The sequence below is a fragment of the Nerophis lumbriciformis genome, linkage group LG04 (genome assembly GCF_033978685.3).
Source record: "Nerophis lumbriciformis linkage group LG04, RoL_Nlum_v2.1, whole genome shotgun sequence".
Taxonomy (NCBI): domain Eukaryota; kingdom Metazoa; phylum Chordata; class Actinopteri; order Syngnathiformes; family Syngnathidae; genus Nerophis; species Nerophis lumbriciformis.
This window is the reverse complement of record NC_084551.2, coordinates 6633296-6658626: the sequence shown is the minus strand read 5'-3', so window position 1 is coordinate 6658626 and position 25331 is coordinate 6633296. Positions and strand designations below refer to the sequence as shown.

General features: G+C 37.3%; 1 protein-coding gene across 1 annotated transcript in view; it reads left to right on the top strand.

Annotated features, from left to right (window-relative positions):
• Positions 1-23157, top strand: part of clcn1b (chloride channel, voltage-sensitive 1b) — a 110385-nt gene extending 87228 nt beyond the window's left edge. The window contains exons 13-23 of the mRNA XM_072912953.1: positions 572-641; positions 743-853; positions 2869-3082; positions 3776-3909; positions 6105-6286; positions 6361-6442; positions 6508-6587; positions 9786-9830; positions 9916-10047; positions 13300-13386; positions 21879-23157. Of these exons, the coding sequence (XP_072769054.1) occupies positions 572-641; positions 743-853; positions 2869-3082; positions 3776-3909; positions 6105-6286; positions 6361-6442; positions 6508-6587; positions 9786-9830; positions 9916-10047; positions 13300-13386; positions 21879-22310 (1569 nt within the window). The 3' untranslated portion in view covers positions 22311-23157. The remainder of the gene's footprint in view (positions 1-571; positions 642-742; positions 854-2868; positions 3083-3775; positions 3910-6104; positions 6287-6360; positions 6443-6507; positions 6588-9785; positions 9831-9915; positions 10048-13299; positions 13387-21878) is intronic.
• The last annotated feature ends 2174 nt before the right edge of the window (positions 23158-25331 follow it).

Genomic DNA, 25331 nt, shown 5'->3' with positions numbered 1-25331 from the left:
TCAAAATGTTTCATTTCTATAACAGATATTTTTGTAATTGTATTTATTTAATATTTATTTTTAGTACACAAAATATAATTAAATAAATAGAATTCACATATTTTTTTGATTTGTATCAATTTATATTTCTTCATTTTTTTGAATAAGACCAAAATACTACATAGCACAAGCGATCTGAATTGATACAGTGCACTTCTACAACCACAATCCAATAAATGACAACCACGTATCCCACCTGGCATCTAAGTTTTCCGTCTATCCTCCCATCCATCCATTCATTTTCTTTTATATGTCTCGGGTCTGGACCATGAGTTTAGCAGTCTCATTATAGAAAAGTCCAGACATCCCTTCAGGGGACACCAAGGCATTTAGGTCAGCATCTAATTTCTCCCCATGGGATTAGTCTTTCCTCAGTGAAATTCATACCTATCGGGAATTGTCGGTTAAAAGTGAGCATTATTACAGTATCCTGGTAAAGGCATGGATTTCATTATATAGTGGAGGTGTAGCTATTAGATATGGAGAGCAAAAAGCTCTCCATTTCTTCCCTGATCCTGTTTTTGTGTCGCAGTTCTGGATGTCAGCGCTTTCCACAACCATGCCCATCCCCTCAGGCGCCTTCATGCCAGTATTTATATTAGGTAAGAGGATTTTTTTTTTGTCTGTAACACCAGCGCAGTCATCGCCCGCTGACCTTCAGTTTGGTTTGTCTTCACCAGCGTGCCTTATCTCGCTCCTATAGGAGCCGCTTTTGGTCGCCTCGTAGGGGAGATCATGGCTACTCTGTTCCCAAACGGAATCCTATTTGATGGCATTGTGTATCGCATCCTGCCAGGAGGTTACGCCGTCATTGGTCAGTCTCACTCCCTCAGTCGTCTCGTGGGGTTGTCTGTAAATTGTCCTTTGGCTTGACCTTCCTTATGGTGGAAAATTGTGTATGGCCTCCAGTATTATTTGACCTTTTTAACCATTAAAAGGAGTGCATCAGAATATTTTTAAACTAATTTCTTACTTTCAAAAATTTTCCTTTTTTTTTGCATTGGATAAAAATCTAATTTTTGGTTTGCGTTATAGTGGACACTAAAATATTGCCTCAAAGGGCTGTGGCTCTTTTACAATAAACATTTGAAAACTGACAAAATTGAGTACGTAGTAATATCAGAGGTCTGATTGGCGCTCATACAAAACCCAAAACCAGTGAAGTTGGCACGTTGTGTAAATGGTAAATAAAAACAGAATACAATGATTTTCAAATAATTTTCAACCTATATTCAATTGCATAGACTACAAAGACAAGATACTTAAAGTTCGAACTGGAAAACTTTGCTATTTTTGACAAATATCAGCTCATTTGGAATTTGATGCCTGCAACATGTTTAAAAAAAACGCTGGCACAAGTGGCAAATAAGACAGTTGAGAAAGTTGAGGAATGCTCATCAAACACTTATTTGGAACATCCCACAGGTGAAGAGGCTAATTGGGAACAGTTGTGTGCCACGATTGGGTATAAAAGCAGCTTCCATTCACAAACAAGGATGGGGCGAGGGTCACCACTTTGTGAACAAATGCGTGAGCAAATTGTCGAACAGTTTAAGAACAACATTTCTCAACGAGCTATTGCAAGGAATTTAGGCATTTCACCATCTACGGTACGTAATATCATCAAAAGGTTCAGAGAATCTGGAGAAATCACTGCACTTAAGCGGCAAGGCCGAAAACCAACATTGAATGCCCGTGACCTTCGATCCCTCAGGCGGTACTCCATCAAAAACCGACATCAGTGTGTAAAGGATATCACCACATGGGCTCAGGAGCACTTCAGAAAACCACTGTCAGTTGGTTGCTACATCTGTAAGTGCAAGTTCAAACTCTACTATGCAAAGCGAAAGCCATTTATCAACAACACCCAGAAACGCCGCCGGCTTCGCTGGGCCCAAGCTCATCTTAGATGATGCAAAGTGGAAAAGTGTTCTGTGGTCTGGCGAGTCCACATTTCAAATTGTTTTGGAAACTGTGGACGTCGTGTCCTCTGGACCAAAGAGGAAAATAACCATCCGGACTGTTATAGGCACAAAGTTCAAAAGCCAGCGTCTGTGATGCCCAAGGCATGGGTAACTTACACATCTGTGAAGGCACCATTAATGCTGAAAGGTACATACAGGTTTTGGAGCAACATATGTTGCCATCCAAGCAACATCTTTTTCATGGACATCCCTGCTTATTCCAGCAAGACAATGCCAAGCCACATTCTGCACGTGTTACAACAGCGTGGCTTTGTAGTAAAAGAGTGCAGGTACTAGACTGGCCTGCCTGTAGTCCAGACCTGTCACCCATTGAAAATATGTGGCGCATTATGAAGCCTAAAATACCACAAGGGAGACCCCGGACTGTTGAACAACTTAAGCTGAATGGCAAAGAATTCCACCTAAAAAGCTTCAAAAATTGGTCTCCTCAGTTCCCAAACGTTTACTGAGTGTTGTTAAAAGGAAAGGCCATGTAACACAGTGGTAAAAATTCCCCTGTGCCAACTTTTTTGCAATGTGTTGCTGCCATTAAATTCTAAGTTAATGATTATTTGCAAAAAAAAAAAAAAAAATGTTTCTCAGTTCAAACATTAAATATCTTGTCTTTGTAGTCTATTCAATTGAATATAGGTTGAAAAAGATTTGCAAATTATTGTATTCTGCTTTTATTTACGATTTACACAACGTGCCTATTTCACTGGTTTTGGGTTTTGTAGATAAAAATTGTCATAGGTCCCATGTAAGTGAAAATGACAAAACATTGTTCTTTGTGCAGTTTAACCTCTGCTCCTGTCCATGGATGGATGGTGTGCCATGCTATATAATATCCTCTGCTCCCTCCCAGGTGCGGCGGCCATGACGGGTGCCGTTACTCATACAGTTTCCACCGCAGTGATCTGCTTTGAGCTGACGGGTCAGATCTCCCACATTCTCCCCATGATGGTGGCGGTCATTCTGGCCAACATGGTGGCTCAGGGTCTGCAGCCTTCGCTCTATGACTCCATCATCCAGGTGAAGAAGCTGCCCTACCTGCCTGAGCTGGCCCTAGGGCACATCAGGTAAAGAACATCGTCACCTAATGAGTCTGGAAATATCGTCATTGTCACGTTCAAACACTGAGGACATCTATTAAACAAGACAAAAGGCAAGGAATCAAACAGAGACAGAATTCAATTTGGACTCAATATTAAGGAGAGACATGGCCACTGCACTCTCTGTACAGTCCTGCACCACGCTCTGACGAAGAAGGTTTTCGTCTCCTCATTTATTCAGGTGTTCAATGTTCACGCACCAACACATGTCACAGCAGGAATGGGAAGTATGTAAAACAGTCATTGTTTTCGGTCGCTTTGAAGACCCAAGAAGAGGATTTCTCGGGCTTGGGCTCTTTCTGGATCCAGCTGGGGCAGGTGTTGGAGGACAATGGATAACCCCTCCCGTCTCCTGACCACAGTGACTTCAAGAGGGCAGCGGGTCGTAAATAGCGTTGACCTCGGTTACCAAATAGTTGGAAGAGAGTTTGTGAAATACTTCAGAGAGAGTTCGTTTAACACTTCAAAGAGAGTTCCTCTGGAAGTTGAGCAGATCCTGCCATCTGTCCGTGTTGAAATCACAGTGGCGTTTCACGAGCCTTCTTCCTCTTGTTAGGCCTCGAAAGACAGCATTCATAATACAACGTTTCTTTTGTGATAACTTACAAACAATTATTCCAACAGTCGTGGTCAATAATTTCTGCATTGTTGCTTCATCAGCAAATACAACATCTTTGTGGAGGACATCATGGTGCGCAAGGTCAAGTTCTTGTCGTCTCACTCCACCTATCGTGAACTGAATCACCTGCTGGAGACAACCACGCTGAAGACCATCCCCCTGGTTGACTCCAAAGGTTGGAGGCATTGGGAAATTTTCCATTAAGTCATTCAATTGTGAAATAGTAACTTGAATATTTCTATTGAAAATAATTTCTTTCATAATGGCCAATTTATAGATTTTATGTTGGGTTTATACATTTATGACCTTTTTAAACATTCTATGACGTCATTCAATGCGGCATCATGAAAAGAATGTTCCTTAAACTATTAAAGCCACTATTAAATAATATAAGTATATACAAATGACATTAAATACTGAAAACATTATGAATTCTATAACCTAATATGTTCAATTTATTGATTTAATTATGGATTTATACATTTCATTACCTATTTAATTATTCTATGGGATATTTAAATGCTGCAACATAAAAAAAAAGGCCGTTAAACAATTAAAATAACCATTAAATAATTACCATACAAATACTAAAATAAGTCATAAAATATATAGATTAATATATAATGGTCTTGGAATACATCATTACAAAAAGTTCATATCAACTTATTAAAAAATATAATTTACCATTAATTTAATACATAGAAGATGTTATGCATTATTGCACATTTACCAATTGTATTTTGCTTTATGAGTTTGAATGTTTATTTTGTTGTACTCTTGATTTAACTCGGCATTCTGATTGACATCAAGACCTCTTTCACAAGAGCTAGATTTCATTTTGGTTTAGCATAAACTAGAATAGGATAAACCAGTGATTCTCAAACCGTGGTGCGTGGGTTCTATCTAGTGGTACACCAAAGAACCACTTGAATACAGTGTTTTATTTTTCCTGTATTAAAACACAGTGTTGCTGTTCAAACTGTGTTTAATGTTACAGTTGCCAAAATATTAGATGTATGTGTTAAATAAAACCTCTGCCTTGTTTTTAATGAATACTTAGGCCTACCACGCTACTTTTTTAAAATGTTGGTCATTGTGGCGGTATTGGAGAGCCAAGTGTTTTCTAAGTTGGTACTTGGTAAAAAAAAAAAGTTTGAGAACCACTGGGATAGACTTTATTTTAACCCAGAGGGGGAAGGCTGTGGATGTGGTGCAGATTTTACATACAGTAACAAAAGAAAAATGTAATAAAAAACAATGAAAGATAAAGAAAGAGTAATAATAATAATTGTAAGACCGCTATTACCGCCTCTGCACATATTCACACTAAATGATTGCGCTGTGTACAAATAATAAAACAGAAACACTTTCTTGACACCGACTGAGCGAAAATTTTTGAACACCAAGAAAAAAAGCAGTATCCAAAATATTTACCTATGCTTTTCAACGCATCATAAAACAATGGCCTAATAAAATAAATCTATGAATTAAACTTGTAATAAATAAACAATTAATTGTTTCAATAGAATAATATATTTCACAATTTAATAAACATTATTAATATATATATATTTCATTTCAACATTAAAATTAATTTAAATACATTAACATTTTGATTAATTCAAATCAAATGTGTGTCTATGTATATAATAGTTTTTTCATTAATTTATTTTGTTATAAAAAACTTTTAAGTTTGCCAATTCTATGATTAATGACATTCTTCCATAAAATACACTGATAAATGTTTATATTATTTAAAAGAAAACTGGTTTTGTTTAATAAAATTATACCCAAACAAAGTCAAATACACCCACAAATGAACCCTTTTTTCCCTTTTATTTTTAAATTGAGACAAAGATTATTTATGTATTTAATATTTGTATGCCTACTATGGTATATTATTTATTTATTATTTATTTGTTCACTGTTCTGTTACAGAGAACAAGGAAATGGTATAAAATTCCTAAGGTATGAAAAGGGGTAGGATTAAATAAGCTCTGCTTCTTCCTACTCCTTTGCGGACGTGCTGTAATGAAATAACTTGAATTGTTTGATGCATTAAATTGTATCGTATGCATGTTCGAAATAAACTGTAACTGAACTGAACTGAAATAAGGCAACAAGAGAAGTAAAACACTTCTCTTTTCTAAAGTAAATCGCTACAGCAAATGTGGGCATCTCCATCAACAATATAATTTGCCTGAGTGAGTGGATAGGACAGATTTAAAATAATAAATAAATAAACTAATTTAGATTTTTTTTTAATCGATTAAGAATCGTTACAAATAGGAATCTTTGTTTTGACACCCTTAGTTTTAATGTGGTATGAAAAGTGACTAAATGTTCTTTTAATGCTCTTATGAATGAAAGAATCCATGATTCTCCTGGGTTCCATCGAGAGGACGGAGCTGCAAGCCGTCATGGACTGGTATCTGTCGGCAGCCAGACGGGTCTTTGAGACAGGTCAAAGTTCACCGGGCCAAGACTCCAAAATGAGCTGGGAGTCGTTCACCTTTGTAGACGAGGAGGGCGGAGAAGAGGGAGAGGATAAGGTACGGCAAGGGCAATAAAGATGGCTGCAGTTGTTTATCATGCAGCACATTTTCATACTATGCTTTATGGACAGAGTGGACCGGTCCAGGATGAATGTAACGGTCCTATCCCAACTCCTAAACTTCAGGAGACCTCCAGTAATCACACAAGCTCAGGTAAACACATAAAGAAGACCTGTCCTTTAAAATTTTCTTCAACCATTGTGTCTTCATGTCCCCAGACAAGCGCAAACCTTCTGTCAGGAATGCTCTTCAAAGACTCTTCTCCTCTTCATCATCGACAGGACAGACTGACACACAGGTGACCAGAGGGACAGGAAGACATGTCCAACATCGCCAATATTTTTGTAATTTTTTTATTGAACAACAAACATACATTTATAATTCACTCAACAGTCAAGGCACTTTCAACAACAAGGAAAGAAAAAAAATACAGATATAGCATTAAATATGAATAAATAATGATAATAATAAATATATTTAAAAAATATTTAAAAATAAAAAAAATTACAAAAAGGGCTACCTAAATCACTTTAAATGTTTTTAACAAAGATATAATTTGAAGGGCTTTTGTACTCTTAATCATTCTCCAAGATTTGATTGATAATTGTAAACCATTAAGCCGATTAGAAAATGTAGGCCTTACTTTCATAAATCGACATTTATGTAGATTTTTTTTTGCCTGGAGCATAATAATGTTGTCAAACATTTCTATGTTACAGTCGTTTATAAAAATACCAAATGTGATATCTTCTATAGTGAATGGGGACATCTCCACACCCTTGTTTCTCAGCCAATCTCTGATCTCCTCCCAAAACACATGTACACTCTCACATTCCACAAACAGATGATTGACATCCTCGACAGCAGTGGTTCTCAAATGGGGGTACGCGTACCCCTGGGGGTACTTGAAGGTATGCCAAGGGGTACGTGAGATTTTTTTTAAATGTCTGTCAAAAAGAACTGTGAAAGAAATGCAACAATAGAATATTCAGTGTTGACAGATAGATTTTTTGTGGACATGTTCCATAAATATTGATGTTAAAGATTTCTTTTTTTGTGAAGAAATGTTTAGAATTAAGTTCATTAATCCAGATGGATCTCTATTACAATCCCCAAAGAGGGCACTTTAAGTTGATGATTATTTCTATGTGTAGAAATCTCTATTTATAATTGAATCACTTGTTTATTTTTCAACTATTTTTGGAGTTATTTTGATATCTTTTTTTCCAAATAGTTCAAGAAAGACCACAACAAATGAGCAATATTTTGCACTGTTATACAATTTAATAAATCAGAACTGATGACATAGTGCTGTATTTTACTTTTTTATCTCTTTTTTTTTTTCAACCAAAAATGCTTTGCTCTGATTAGGGGGTACTTGAATTAAAAAAAATGTTCACAGTGGGTACATGACTGAAAAAAGGTTGAGAACCACTGCTCTACAGCTCCACATATACAGGTAAAAGCCAGTAAATTAGAATATTTTGAAAAACTTGATTTATTTCAGTAATTGCATTCAAAAGGTGTAACTTGTACATTATATTTATTCATTGCACACAGACTGATGCATTCAAATGTTTATTTCATTTAATTTTGATGATTTGAAGTGGCAACAAATGAAAATCCAAAATTCCGTGTGTCACAAAATTAGAATATTACTTAAGGCTAATACAAAAAAGGGATTTTTAGAAATGTTGGCCAACTGAAAAGTATGAAAATGAAAAATATGAGCATGTACAATACTCAATACTTGGTTGGAGCTCCTTTTGCCTCAATTACTGCGTTAATGCGGCGTGGCATGGAGTCGATGAGTTTCTGGCACTGCTCAGGTGTTATGAGAGCCCAGGTTGCTCTGATAGTGGCCTTCAACTCTTCTGCTTTTTTGGGTCTGGCATTCTGCATCTTCCTTTTCACAATACCCCACAGATTTTCTATGGGGCTAAGGTCAGGGGAGTTGGCGGGCCAATTTAGAACAGAAATACCATGGTCTGTGAACCAGGCACGGGTAGATTTTGCGCTGTGTGCAGGCGCCAAGTCCTGTTGGAACTTGAAATCTCCATCTCCATAGAGCAGGTCAGCAGCAGGAAGCATGAAGTGCTCTAAAACTTGCTGGTAGACGGCTGCGTTGACCCTGGATCTCAGGAAACAGAGTGGACCGACACCAGCAGATGACATGGCACCCCAAACCATCACCCAACCATGCAAATTTTGCATTTCCTTTGGAAATCGAGGTCCCAGAGTCTGGAGGAAGACAGGAGAGGCACAGGATCCACGTTGCCTGAAGTCTAGTGTAAAGTTTCCACCATCAGTGATGGTTTGGGGTGCCATGTCATCTGCTGGTGTCGGTCCACTCTGTTTCCTGAGATCCAGGGTCAACGCAGCCGTCTACCAGCAAGTTTTAGAGCACTTCATGCTTCCTGCTGCTGACCTGCTCTATGGAGATGGAGATTTCAAGTTCCAACAGGACTTGGCGCCTGCACACAGCGCAAAATCTACCCGTGCCTGGTTTACGGACCATGGTATTTCTGTTCTAAATTGGCCCGCCAACTCCCCTGACCTTAGCCCCATAGAAAATCTGTGGGGTATTGTGAAAAGGAAGATGCAGAATGCCAGACCCAAAAACGCAGAAGAGTTGAAGGCCACTATCAGAGCAACCTGGGCTCTCATAACACCTGAGCAGTGCCAGAAACTCATCGACTCCATGCCACGCCGCATTAACGCAGTAATTGAGGCAAAAGGAGCTCCAACCAAGTATTGAGTATTGTACATGCTCATATTTTTCATTTTCATACTTTTCAGTTGGCCAACATTTCTAAAAATCCCTTTTTTGTATTAGCCTTAAGTAATATTCTAATTTTGTGACACACGGAATTTTGGATTTTCATTTGTTGCCACTTCAAATCATCAAAATTAAATGAAATAAACATTTGAATGCATCAGTCTGTGTGCAATGAATAAATATAATGTACAAGTTACACCTTTTGAATGCAATTACTGAAATAAATCAAGTTTTTCAAAATATTCTAATTTACTGGCTTTTACCTGTATAACAGCCATCAACCTCCATGTTAAATTTTTGTTTCAAAAAATCCTTTGAAGGGTATATTCCATTAATAATTTTAAATTGTATTTCTTTAATTTTGGAAAGAATTGGGTATGTAATATATCTTGTCCTTAATTTCCTTCGCTCAATTTTTGTAAACTCCTTCAGGATATATTGTCTATGAACTGTGCCCGGAAAATATTATTTCACTAAAACTGCCCTCATATATTTGTTGGAACATTTTTCATCACAGAAATGAACATGTTCAATATTAAGGTTTCTCAGACAAGGGGTAGTATTTGAATATAAAAACATATTGAGTCACCATAGATTTTAAAAATAGAGGTTTTGCTTTGGTGATCTTTTGAAACAGATTTGTTTGAACAAAAACATTGACCAACATCGCCAATAAATCAAGAAAGCTTCACATTTGTTTTTGTTTTGTCCGTGCAGGACACAGCGCCCCCTACATTAACTGACACTATGTCCCCAGAGGAGGTAATGCCGGTCAACATTATCAGCCAATGAGAAGATGTTGTACTGGAAGTGTGACCGTTGGCTGTCTTGTGATTGGCTGCTGCAGATCAAAGCATGGGAAGAGGGCGAGATGGATAAGCCAATGGACATGGAGCAGATACGCATTGACCCCTCCCCTTTTCAGCTGGTGGAAAGAACATCTTTGCACAAGGTGAGCGACGATAAGGAACATTTCATGGTAAAATAATATATATTTTTAAATGCTATTATGACCATATTATGTGCCTTTACTAGAATACAACCATAACGCCAATGCAGTTTATGTTTTTATTTATTGCTTAATTGCTAACACCTGTATGTGCCCTACCAATGTCAAGAAGGCTGGAGTGTAAAGACTAATGAAAACAAAGCTATTCTAGTAAAATAATTGCTATATATTTATGTTATTTTTGTACCAAATTAAGTTTTGTAAATTCTGATAAGCTTGAATATGCGCACATTTCTGAGTTTTTATCTGCCAGCTTGCTAGCCAACAAAGCTAACGAGGCTAGCTTATTGACATATCTAAAAGTTTCAGGTAACTGTTAGTTTTAGACCAAAATCATGAGTTTGTAAAAAAAAAATATCACAACAACATTTATCATCAAAGTCATTGAGCAAAACACATGAACATTCTGGAACATTCCATGCTCCATCGGGTAAGCTAGGCCAGTGGTCCCTAACCACCGGTCTGGGAACCGCAACCGGTCCGTGACGCATGTGCTACTGGCATACTTGCCAACCCTCCCGAATTTTCCGGGAGACTCCCGAAATTCAGCGCCTCTCCCGAAAACCTCACGGGACAAATATTCTCCCGAAAATCTCCCGATTTTCAGCCGGAGCTGGAAGCCACGCCCCCTCCAGCTTCATGCGGACCTGAGTGAGGACAGCCTTTTTTCATGACGGGAGGACAACAGGGTGACAAGAACTAAATCATCCAGACTAGAGATAAATTGTATTATTATGTTTATCTTACCTAAAAATAAATATATTTATTAATTTAAAAAAAATTCAAATAAATACATTTTTACTATATTTTGCTAAAAACATCAAAATTAATTGTATTTTTCTTTGTATTTTTTCCTGACTCCTTACCACATCCAGCCGTAGAATTATACATTAAAATAAACATATTTGAAAGAATTGATTCTAAATTATCATAATAATTCATTTAAAATGACAATATTTAATTATTAAAATAATTGCTTGTTTATCAAGAACTTTAGCATTTTATTCATTACATTTTGAAACTCTCAGAAGCCAAGTTATGTTATATTCCTTAAGATTTATTTATGCAAGTTTGAAGTATCAATTATCCAAACAATTTTGTTTGCATATTTTCAGGATGTAGATATCTCTATATATGTATGTATATATATATATATATATATATAATGTGTATGAAATACTTGACTTGGTGAATTCTAGCTGTCAATATACTCCTCCCCTCTTAACCACGCCCCGCCCCACCCCCGACCACGCCCCCAACCCCCACCTCCCGAAATCGGAGGTCTCAAGGTTGGCAAGTATGGCTACTGGGCCGCAGAGAAATATAAAATAATTTATAAATGACTACATTTTCTCCGACTTAACTTTCGCCTGTCTAACTCATGCTTGCCAACCCTCCCGATTTTCCCGGGAGACTCCCAAATTTCAGTGCCCCTCCCGAAAATCTCCCAGGGCAACCATTCTCCCGATTTCCACCCGGACAACAATATCGGAGGCGTGCCTTAAAGGCACTGCCTTTAGCGTCCTCTACAACCTGTCGTCACGTCTGCTTTTCCTCCATACAAACAGTGTGCCGGCCCAGCCACATAATATATGCTGCTTCTACACACACATAAGTGAATGCAAGGCATACTTGATCAACAGCCATACAGGTCACACTGAGGGTGGCCGTACAAACAACTTTAACACTGTTACAAATATGTGCCACACTGTGAACCCACACCAAACAAGAATGACAAACACATTTCGGGAGAACATCCGCACCGTAACACAACATAAACACAACAGAACAAATACCCAGAACCCCTTGCAGCACTAACTCTTCCGGGACGCTACAATATACACTCCCCCCTCCCCATCTCCCGAATTCGGAGGTCTCAAGGTTGGCAAGTATGGTCTAACTAGACACACCAATAAGCTTGTTTATAGATGTACAATAAAACTCCTCATAGGTAGTTGCCATTTGTTATATTTGTAATAACTTTGTGACATGATACAATGCACATTAATGAACATATACAATATAAATGTGACAGATTGTAGTCAAAGGCGGATTTCCATCTGCATCTCATTGCAAAGAAACAAGCCCAGGACTCCCAGTAATTCAGCGTTTTTTGTGAGTTGTATTTTTCATGCACTTATTTTTGCTGTATTTTATCTGACACAAGTGGAAAGCCGGTCCCTGGAAATAATGTCTACATTAAACCGGTCCGTGGCGCAAAAAAGGTTGGGGACCACTGAGCTAGGCTACCCTCAAGGCTCCACTAGTCTTTTTTTCTGATTGATTTTCTAATTACTTACATTAAGTTCGATTATTCAATATGTGACTTGAAAAAGCATCTTATGTCCAAAACTTGTGAGAGTAAACCTGATTATGTCAATAAAAAACTCCACTCTGGAAAAGTGTTAGTTTATAAATGGGAAAATATATTTTTTATTATCTAATTAATTGTTGCTTTTCCCAATTAATTTGATGATTTGAAAGTGTTTTAACAGTATTATTAACAGTTTCCATTTTTTTCATGGTTTCATTTGTAAATAGAATATATATTTTTAACTTTAAAATAGATTATATTGACTTCAATTGAATTGAACATTTTTCCAAGTACTGACTGTACAGTGTAACGAATCATCTGGGCGTTGGGGAATTATAAATATTTTAATGCCAGAATATTATTTTTAAATTAGCTGATGTTAAAGTTAAAGTACCACTGATAGTCACACACCCACTAGGTGTGGTGAAAGTACTCTCTGCATTTGAGCCATCCCCTTGTTCCACCCCCTGGGAGATGAGGGGAGCAGTGAGCAGCAGCGGTGGCCGTGCTCGGGAATCATTTTGGTGATTTAACCCCCAATTCCAACCCTTGATGTATAATAGTATCTAATATTATCATTCAAAAATGATTTTACAATGTTATTTATTATTTTCATATTTTTTATGTATTTAGTTGTATTCAAAATGTTTTTAATTGTCTAAATGTATTAATATTTGTATGTATTAACATTTGTGTATATTGTAATTGTGCAATTTTTTTTACACCTGGGAGGTGATTGATGGCAGTGCCTATATGTTAATGTATCAAGTGCTTTGTGACTTGCTAATGCAATGCATTGTAGAGAAAAGTGTTTACGAGCTTAAGAGCAGCCATGCAAGAAGAATGCTGTCACGTTCCAACACATTTAACACTGACTGGATTGTGCTCTCTCTTCTGTTGTTACTCAGACCCACACACTCTTCTCTCTGCTGGGTCTCAGTCACGCCTACGTCACCAGCATTGGCAAGCTGGTGGGTGTGGTCGCACTCAAAGAGGTACAAGACACTTATATCATTTTATTTGTCAGCGTGTCTTTTGTGATATTTAATGATATGCAATTGTAACTTAGAGACTACTGCAATATTACCGTTAAAATAATATATTGCTTTTTTTGAGAAAGGCTCTTATTACTCTTGCCCAGGGGTGTCCAAACCCCTGGGCAAGCTCGCCGTCCTCTTTAGTTTGGCCTGCGAGACGACGGCACAAGTTCAGTTTCAATAAGCAACCTGGTTGTTCATGTTTAATTGTAATATCCAGAGTCTGACAGGTGGCAAATTGTCAAAATCTTATGGTCAATGTCAGTAACTGAGGTCAGTGACTATGATATAGAATTGTTGGGCATCAAGAACACAGCATTTACATATAAGACACAATCCAAACAACCTTTCTTAGTCATGGTGCAGAAAAAAAAATCAACCTGCACAAAAAGTCAACACACATAGTCACACATAACACAACCTGCACACTTTGTGGATATTTTTTTTTTTTTAAAACATCCCGACCCCATAAAAAATTACACCCATTTAAATCCATTGCAAGGCATGATGGGAAAAATGCAAAAAACTCTTTACACACTTATCCATGTTTGACTTGTAGCTGTTTGATATTTCTAAATGATTACAAAGCTTTAAATAGTCACGGAAGTAAACAAGGTAGGAGTTGGACTTTCACATTCTCTTAGCATTCAATTATAATAATTATTAATTATATATCCATTATATTATTATAATATGGAAACAAACACACACACATATATATATATATATATATATATATATATATATATAGGCCAAATACCTACCGGAATCAATAAAAGGCTATCGATGCTGTCATCTAGCAAAGCTGAATTTGACCAAGCAACCCCCCCGTACCAAAAAGCCCTTGATGAAAGCGGATACAATTTCACCCTCACCTATGAACCCACGCCAGAAAACCAGCCAAAAAAGAACAGAAAACGAAACGACATCATCTGGTACAACCCCCCATACAGCAAAAACGTCTCAACTAACATTGGACACAAATTCCTCAATCTGATTGACAAACACTTTCCCAAAGACAACACCCTAAGAAAAGTATTCAACAAGAACAACATTAAATTGAGCTACAGCTGCATGAACAATATACGACAAATCATCTCAAACCACAACAAAACAATTGCAAATGAGCCGTCGGCCCCCAGACAGAGCGACTCCAAAACCAACAAAGACTGTAACTGTCGAAAGAAACCTGATTGCCCCCTCAACGGGGGGTGCTTACAAACATCAGTTGTCTACCAATCTAAGGTAATACGCAAGGACATTAACACATCCGACACATATGTAGGATTAACCGAGGGAGAATTCAAAACCAGATGGAACAATCACAAGGCTTCTTTCAGGAACAAAAACTTGCGAAATACCACAGAACTCAGCAAACACATTTGGGACCTCAAAGACAATAATGTTGAATATTCAATAACATGGCAAATTCTTGCATCCAGCACACCTTACAATAGTGGTAATAAAAGATGCAACCTATGCTTGAAAGAGAAACTGTTTATTATTTACCGTCCAGACCTGTCATCCCTCAACAAGCGCAGCGAAATTGTCACAGCATGCCGCCATAGACGGAAACACCTCCTAGGTAACACATGAGCCAATCACCACGCCCCTAGGCCAGCCTGTACCCACCCATTCTGTGCCCTATATAAACCATGGTATGCGAATGCTCCCATTAAAATCTCCTGATGATTGAGGGTACCCCCCCTCATGAAACAGGCCTGTAGAGATGAAATAGTCTTGTGATTTTTTTTCCCACACATACATATATATATATATATATATATATATATATATATATATATATATATATATGTTACTTTGCATGCAGTAGGCTTTCATGCCCCCGGCCAATTTTTTTTAGCCCAATACGGCTCCCCAGTCAAAAAGTTTGGACACCCCTGATCTAGTGGTTAGTGTGAGATCGGTAGGTTGTGAGTTCAAACCTCGGCCGGGTCATACCAAAGACTACAAAAATGGGACTCATTAACTCCCTGCTTGGCACTTAGCATCAAGGGTTGGAATTGGGGGTTAAATCACCAAAATGATTGCCGGGCGCGGCCACCGCTGCTGCCCACTGCTCCCTGCACCTCCCAGGGGGTGATCAAGGGTGATGGGTCAAATGCAGAGAATAATTTTGCCACACCTAGTGTGTGTGTGACAATCATTGGCACTTTAACTTAACTTAACTCTTGCCCATTTCTATTGTTTTTTATTTTGTGGGAAAAAAGTGAACAATTATATAGGGCTGCTACAATTAATCAATTAAATATATTAATTCGATTAGACTACAGCTATGATTTATATTCTGACGTCGTGATTTATTGTTTAATGAGTGTAGCTCATAAAAATGGATGAAATCTAGACCGCATGGAGTGCCTGGAACTTTACATATGCAGACATAGTTTCTGCATGGCTGCTGCAATAGAACGCACATGAGCTAAGTGGTGTGTTGGGACCGGTCGTGGTCTGTGTGACGGCGAACAACGGAGAGGTTTTATTTTTATTTACTAATAATAGACATATGTTAAAGGGACATTTTAATGTTGATGATGCACATTTATTACGAAAAAAAGAATGAAGAGCATGGCAAGTAGAAGAAATTGTTCATTTCAACTATTTCCCTAAAATATGCATTGAGGCTATAAAGTTTACTTGATTAATTGAACAAATTAATAAGTTGATTATTAAAATAATTAACTGCAGCCCTATAATTATATATTTGTTGTGTGTGCATGAAATGGATATAGGAGTGACACTGAAAAGACACAAAACATATATTTTTTAAATCATAATTGTAAAGAATACATTGTAATATTGTGAGAAAAATAGGTTTCAGCAATGAATACAATAAAATGAATAAAAAATATATTATTTTCAAACTGATGATGAAGTGGCGATGATGCGGCAAAAAAGTTAAGAAACATATCAAACCTAGCAAACTGCTCTTTCCAACAGCATTCCTCTTAATGCAAATATTCTAGTAACATTACAATGTTTTTCTAATAAAAAATATCAACAATTTATAATATTATGGCATTGGAAATCAATATATACAGTACTTTTGACAACAAATATATGCTGTATGTATAATCACTACCAATATTTTCAAATGTGTTTATTGTAAGGCTGCAGCTAACGATTATTTTTCTATCGATTAATCTATAGATTATTTTTTCGATTAATCGGTTAATCTATAGATTATTTTTTCGATTAATCTATAGATTATTTTTCCTTTTACCGATTATTTTTTTTATTTAAAATGAAGATGAAAAAATAAATGTAGGCCAGTTTTTTCAAAAGGCATGGCTTTTATTTACAAAAAAAAAAGTATGGCCACTCAGTCAACATTGACAACAACATGACAAAATATTATGTAACAATGTAAACATTTAACAAAATTAAAAGTAGCTTATTTGCTTTTAATGTGCAAATATAAAAGTAAACATCCAGTGCAAATCTTAATATTCTGCAATAGTATAAGCATTTCAAAAGTAAAAGTATTGCTTATTTTGCTTTAAAATGTGCAAAAATAAAGATAAACATCCAATTCAAAAAAGTGCAAAACGGAAATATACTAATAAGTACTGAGTAACATACACACACATATCATATATATATATATATATATATATATATATATATATATATATATATATATATATATATATATATATATATATATATATATACGTGTATATATATATACACACACACACACACACATATATATATATATATATATATATATATATATATATATATATATATATACGTGTATATATATATACACACACACACATATATATATATACGTGTATATATATACACACACACACACATATATATATATATATATATATATATATACATACATTGATATATACAGTATATAATTTATATTTATTTATTTTGCCGTTTTTGTTTACATGTTAAAGGTGTTTTAATGAATATACATGCATGTTTAACATATAGATTCCTTTCTTTCATGAAGACAAGAATATAAGTTGGTGTATTACCTGATTCTGATGACTTGCATTGATTGTAATCAGGAAGTAGTGCTGGTAACGTCCACGTTTTCAAATGGAGGAGAAAAAAAGTTCCTCCTTTCTGTCTAATACCACATGAAAGTGGTTGTTATTTGGCATCTTATTTGTCCACCTTCCATATTCGTTTTTATACCCTTTACAAGAAATACATTGGCGGCAAACTCCGTAGCTTGCTAGCTTGTTTGCGCTGGCTTTCGGAGACTCTTATTTTGAAAGCGCAGGCGCGATGGAGCGGGACTTTTATTGTGAAGACAGGAACTGTGCAGTCAGTCTTTACGGTTGAAATAAAAAAGGGGTCTTTTTTCCTTCACACTTTTGATTGATTGATTGGAACTTTTATTAGTAGATTGCACAGTACAGTACATATTCCGTACAATTGACCACTAAATGGTAACACCCGAAGTTAGCTCGGAGCCAGTCAGGTCATGTGACCCCTGGCTCTGTTTGATTGGTCCAACGTCACCAGTGACTGCATCTGATTGGTGGAACGAAGTGAAACGTCACCAGTAAGGCAGGCACTATGAAGGTCTGTCTGACAGACCAAAACAAACAAAGCGTGCATTAACAGATCGATAAAAATTAGTAGCGAGTAGCGAGCTGAATGTAGATAAAAGTAGCGTAGTAAAAGTAGCGTTTCTTCTTAGGCCGTTTATTGAAATACTCCCACACTTTTGACGACTTTTGGCGTGCTTTTTTCCCCTCGCTCGCACCGCTCGCATCGTCTGCTTTGCGCTCCGCCATGACGATAGTGTGACGTAAATATGCGACGCGTCGACGAACAAAAACGTCCTCGACGTATTTACGTAACCGATGACGTCGACTACGTCGACGCGTCGTTTCAGCCCTAGTTTATTGTAATTGTAAGTTTTTCCTTGTAATCATGACTTTATTCTGAAATACAGTACCGTATTTTTCGGACTATAAGTCACTTCGGAGTATACGTCACACCGGCCGAAAATGCACAATAAAGAAGGAAAAAAAACATATATACGTCGCACTGGAATATAAGTCGCATTTTTGGGGGAAATTTATTTGATAAAAGCCAACACCAAGATTAGACATTTGAAAGGCAATTTAAAATAAATAAAGAATAGTGAACAACAGGCTGAATAAGTGTACGTTATATGAGGCATAAATAACCAACTGGTATGTTATTTGATAAAAGCCAACACCAAGATTAGACATTTGAAAGGCAATTTAAAATAAATAAAGAATAGTGAACAACAGGCTGAATAAGTGTACGTTATATGAGGCATAAAAAACCAACTGAGAATGTGCCTGGTATGTTAACGCAACACATCATGGCAAGAATCATTCAAATAACTATAACACATAGAACATGCTATACGTTTACCAAACAATCTGTCACTCCCGATCGCTAAATCCCATGAAATCTTCCTCCCCGGTGTCGCCTCTGGTATGTCCTTTCTTTCTGCTGCTCGATTGCCGTCCTCTGCTGCAAATTTCACTACGTCCAGCTTGAAATCTGCAGTATATGATTTCCTTTTCGGTGCCATTTTTGTTCAGTCCTTCTCAATTTTTATAAGTTACCGCCAATGTTGATGTGATCCATTTTTTAATAGCTACGACAGTAGCATATAGCAGTTAGCATCCCATGACCCACAATGCACTTCTGCCATGACCCTCCCCCGCCGAATTCTTATTGGTTGACGTGTGAGTGACGATTGCTGACGTGTGCGTGACGATTGCTGCCATTTGCTTCGTCTCTTACGCAAATGAGATAAATAATATTATTTGATATTTTACGGTAATGTGTTAATAATTTCACACATAAGTCGCTCCTGAGTATATGTCGCACCCACGGCCAAACTATGAAAAAAAACTGCGATTTATAATTGAAAAATACGGTACTCGTTAATGGTAAGATAACAACCAACAAAATGTGTCAGTTTTTTTATATCTATTACAGCACCTTACATTTTGTACTATATATCTGGTAGTGCAGTGGTTCTTGCTTCTGCCTTTCATGCAGCTGGCCTTGGTTCAGTTTCTGGCCAGTGCCCCAGGTCATTAAAACAGTTAGCACCATCTTTTAACACTTCTTCCACTTCCGTCCTTGCACGCTACACCGCTACAACAAAGATGACGGGGAGAAGACGCTGTCGAATGTGAGCCACGTAAATAAGACCACCCACATAACGGCGCATCCGGAAGCGACTGTCAGAAAGCGGCTTGAAGATAATCTGTAAAACATAATCTATGCAACATTTTGACCAAATAACCACCATTTCATGTTATGTAGACCACAAGGAAGTGTTTTCCATTTAGAAAAAATAAATAAATATGACTCCTTTAATGCACCCTATAATCCGGTGCGCTTTATATATGGAAAAAAAGATAAAACAATAGACCATTCATTGGCAGTGCGCCTTATAATGCGGTGCGCCCTATGGTCCGGAAAATACGGTACACAAGAGCAGATGTTTGCCACAACTCACGTTTCGACACCCAAACTGTCAGGGCACCCACTTTACTAGTCTGCCACACTCGCACACGTCACACACAACAGTGCCACACTTTAAAGGCACACAGACACACATATCACAGATATTACACGTTGTCTTGTGGCGTTTGCGTTTTTTGTTTTTTTTCTCGACCACCGTATATAGCCACCATTTTTTGTTTTGATGACGTCAAAGACGGGAAAATAGACTTAACGTTTAAAATCTTTATTATTACAAGTGCTAAACTTCAGATGAAGTCTGCCGTTTTTAAATCCAATGTTTTCCTTTAAAAAAATCTAAATCAATCGATTCTCTTTTAAAACGATCTTGGATCCATACCTATGCATACCTGCCAACTACTCCGGTTTTCCCGTAATTAGTACGGTTTTCATCAACCTATTCCGGGTTACGGTTGCAGTGATAAAAAATACGGTTTTTCATTAATACATTTTTTTTTTTTTTTTTTTTAAGTTTTATTCACGAAATCGCGTAACAACAATGACAATCGACACTGCTTCCCGTAACTTCCTATCGAGCCATTCAGAATGCCATGCGTGAGGCTATTGAGCACCGCTGCCAAGCACGAGGCACCTGTTGCCATTGTTTCCAAACGAGCGAACGATCATGGAATCAGCCGGAGGAAAATCGCATACGAGTCTTAAACCGAAAAGAAAACTGCAGTCATTCCGTGAAGAATATTCAAAAGCCTATCCGGGAATAATTATCCGTTCCAAAAAGGGTGAAAACTACGCGAATTGCACCTTGTGCAGACAAGATTTTTCGATCGGACACGGAGGAATTAGCGATGTAAAAGATCACGTTGGGACAAAAAAACACAAGTCTAATGCCGTTGCTAAATTTGGATTTTAGCCACAAAAAGGTAATGACACCAATGTTATCTATTGGAATTGTTTAGTACTGTTATACTGTTAAAAGTGTTTATACTATTTATGCTTTCAAGTCCAAGTTGAAGAAATCTTGTTAAATGTTGACAGCATAACTACCAAAATACAGAAGTATGTCCTTAATATTTTTGCAGTGCTATTTCTGTTGAAAAGTTAAAATGATTACATTAGAGATGTGATGTGCCACTTTTCAAGTGTCTGATGGCTTAAATTAATTTTCATTAATTTTTCATATTTTGAATTCTTTTGAAAGGCTTACAAAAAAACTACATTTGAATTGTAATTCCATGCTATTGACAGGACTATTAATTTTAATGAAGTTAGCTTACCATGTTTACAGTATGATAATTGTAATAGAAATGTGAATTTTAGGCACAGAATATTTTTTACAATTGAACAAGGCAGTAGATTATACAAGCTTGGACAGAAAGTTAATAATGACACCAATTTTTTTGTTAATGGAATTGTTTAGTACTGTTTTACCATTTGTTTACTGTAAAAAGTGTTTATACTGTTTATACTTTCAATTAACAAATTGAAGTCTTGTGAAAGGTTGACAGGATAACTGGCATTAACTGTCAAAATAATTTCAAACTATTGAAGTTAGCTTACAGAATAAACATGTCAATCAACCCATATGATTTTTGCTGTAATATTTTTGTTTTGAAAAGTCACTGTGACTGATAGAAAGTGATGGTTTTAGCAACATTTTAACCTGTCTGAATGCAATCAATCATTTTGCGTCGGGGGGCGAACCCCCCACCAGGACTTTGTCCTGGACCTACCGGGGCCTACGGCCCCTGGACCCTGGCTACTAGGTTTTTCTGATTTCAAAAGTTGGCAGGTATGACTATGTCTAGGAAGGCAAACTTGCCGAGCACAAATCGACATACTTGAAATGTAGGAATATAAATCGATCCATCGTTGTATTGCTCAATCAATACACACCTAGGCCAACATGTGTTGTGTCAAATAGTACTAAATGTTCAACATAGTGATCTAAATGACCTTGCCTTCTTGTCTTGCTACAGTTACAAAAAGCCATCGAGGGCTCCACTCGGAGCGGCGTGCGCCTCCGTCCGCCATTGGCCAGCTTCCGGGACGCCAGCAGGAAATCCAAGAAACACCAACCTCCCTCCTCCACCCCGTCTTCCCCCACGTGGGACAGGGACCTTTGGGGCGAGGGTAGCAGAAGGGAGGGGGAACAGGCCAGGATGGAGTCCAAGGAGGACTCCCAAGGAGGGATGTCTGCCTGTCACCCACCCTCCTCGCCCGGCAGCACAAGGAGCGCTGAAGGTGGAGGCGGCGACTCAGCCAGCACACACAAGCCGGTGTCCCCTTCCACGTCCTCTCCCGCCTCAGCATCACCCACTGACTCTCCGGGCTCACCCGCCAGCCCGGCCCTCACACTGTCCTCCCTGCAGGAGAGACAGGAGAGCGAAGAGTCGGACGAGCCCATCTAGGACTGACAAACTTTGTGCTGGGTGATGTTCTTCAAACTTTTCTACTTTTTTTTTTCGCCTCTACAAATCTCTGGTGCCTTCCTGTGTCTTTGACAAACTTTTGACTTCTTCACCTTCACCTCTGTCCATTTATAAGATGATACAGTGCATCAATGTCTACTTATTTTCTCCAGAAACCTCAATGAAAGACTGACAGACATGATGATGGAATAATATATTGTTAATAACTTAATAACACTGACCTTCAGGAGGCATTTAATGGTAATTTGAATTTAATTATCCAAAATCACTTAAAAAAAGATCTGTAATTTGTAAGGATAATAAATGGGGATATATCAGTATTAATTTATTTTGCTAATACAACTGTTTTGTGAAAATAAATGTACTACTTGTGTACATTTTGTTAATTGTATTTCCTTATGTTAAGAAACAAAACTATGGAGGAAAAAAAATCTACATGTTTTTATTAATATTAATTAGAAATTATTTGTATACTTCAGACCTCTTGTTTCAGTGCAAGGAGTTGTGCCACAGCGGATGTCTGCGTGGATTTGCTCAACTTTCTGTTTCGACAGCAAACTGCTTGAAACTGACTCAACAGGTAGCAGCCAGGTTGTACACTCCATTTTGCCTCATGTAATTCAACACAACACTAAGCAACAGTCAGTTTCTAACATCCATTTCGAAGACTAATCATTTACCGTGCCCTTTCTTTAGGTAAAACTGCAAAAAATACAATTGAGCAAACAAGAAAATATTGATTAAATTCAGTGTAACATTTTTGGAGTTGCTAATTTTGTATTTGTTTTTCCACAGCTAATAAATGATAAGAATAAACACTAATTGTAACGTTAGCTTACCCCAGGGGTCCCCAAACTTTTTGACTCGGGGGCCGCATTAGGTTAAAACAATTTGGCCGGGGGCCGGGCTGTGTATATATATATATATATATATATATATATATATATATATATATACTGTATATATATCCCCTGTGACCCTGTAAGGCAGTGGTCCCCAACCTTTTTGTAACTGCGGACCGGTCAACGCTTAAAAATGTTTTCCCAGGGAGGGGTTTGTCATAAAAAAATACAATCATGTGTGCTTACGGACTGTATCCCTGCAGACTGTATTGATCTATATTGATATATAATGTAGGAACCAGAAATATTAATAACAGAAAGAAACAACCCTTTTGTGCGAATGAGTGTAAATGGGGGAGGGAGGTTTTTTGGGTTGGTGCACTAATTGTAAGTGTATCTTGGGTTTTTTATGTTGCTTTAATTTAAAAAAAATAGTTTTTTTGTTTTTATTTTTATTTATTTTTTTATTTCTTGTGCGGCCCGATACCAATCGATCCACAGACCGGTACCGTAAGGGACAAGTGGTAGTAAATGGATGGATGGATATTCCTCGCGCACTAAAAGACAATGCGGCGCGAGCGCGATGTCACGTTATCGATAGGAAAATGCATTTTTAGACAATAGATTAGAATGGACAGATTTTAAAATATAATAAATAGATAAAACATAAAAAAAACTTGGGACTTCCCGCGGGCCGGATTTTGGACGCTGGCCGGCCGTATCCGGCCCACGGGCCGTAGTTTGGGGACCCCTGGCTTACCCTGTTGCTTTGGACACTGCTGCATTTTACTCCTCAATTTTCTGCAATAGCCCTCAGTCTTCTCTTGGATAAAAATAGTACTTGCAGTGATAGCCCTCATTCTCCTCAATTCCTGACGTTTGTTAACGTATCTCGTTTCAACTGATGATGTGTTTGATGATTATGTCAATAATAAAGTTTTTCTCAACTTTAGAAAATCATACAACATCATAAAAAATATTGGCCAATATTATTTACTGTTTTTTTGTTTGTAATTTGTGTGTAAATAAAATATATATTTTTTATTTAAATAATACTAACAATGTACGTTGTAATATGTAATTTTTAAGACAAGAAATCATGGATTTGCGAGAAATAATATAAAAAAATAAGAAAAAGAATCATAGTATTTAATAAAATAAAAATGATAACATTCAACAAATTGCTTCAAAATGTATAATAGTTATTTATAAATGCCAGAATCTAACTGAGCTCTGGATGCTGCCGTATTGTACTATATTCCACAGTCTCCTCTTTTCTGCAGAAGCCCCCTGTCTCCTGCTGGATAAAAATGGTCTGTTCTACACTTACTATACCTTGTTGCCCCCTTCCTCCATTATTGGTTGTTGTTAGTTCTCACATATGCAAAAACATTTGATGTTTCGTCTCTTTATTTGCGCCACAGGACGAGGAGGAGGAGTGGTGTAACGAGGTTCGGTCGTGCAGGATTCAGGAGGAGAAAAGGTGAACAAAACAAAAAAAAAAAAGAAAAGGAGAAGACAAGAAGGAAAAATGGGCTGTCAATCATGCGTAAGTGCCAATTTTTATACACTCTTTTACACAAGTGCAGCAATTTAACACAGCGGCCATGTTTTTGGATGCACATTATGTCTGATTGCCTCCAATATCCTTTGGTTGAACTTGTTTTTTATAACCAGGCAGTGATATTTCAAACATGACAACAAATACACACAAACATAGAAATATAGACAACAAGATACAAATGATTGAGTCACAGTCACATACAAAAGGAGAGAGACTTGATCTTAAAAGCCTTAACATCCACAGGAATAAATGTGGCTTCTTATTTATTCATTCATTGATTGCTCAACAAAATAAAAGCAGGAATTCAGCACCCCTGTACCCCCTGCCAAAAAAAAAAAGAAGCAGTGGCGATTCTGCTTTTCCATGCATGGTTCATCTCTGAGGTGAGCCCCTATGGAACCAAAGCAGCGTCTAATAAAATGATACGATCCTGTACAAGCTAATCCTCCCTAATTGCTCAATAAATAAACGAATATGTGCCATTGTACAAAGACATTCTTGTTTGGAGCCGTTGTACACTCGTCAAAAGTGACAAAATCTGCCTTTTATCCCTCGCCAAGTTGTCTTCTTGGGGTCAAAGTGCGCCATTCCCCA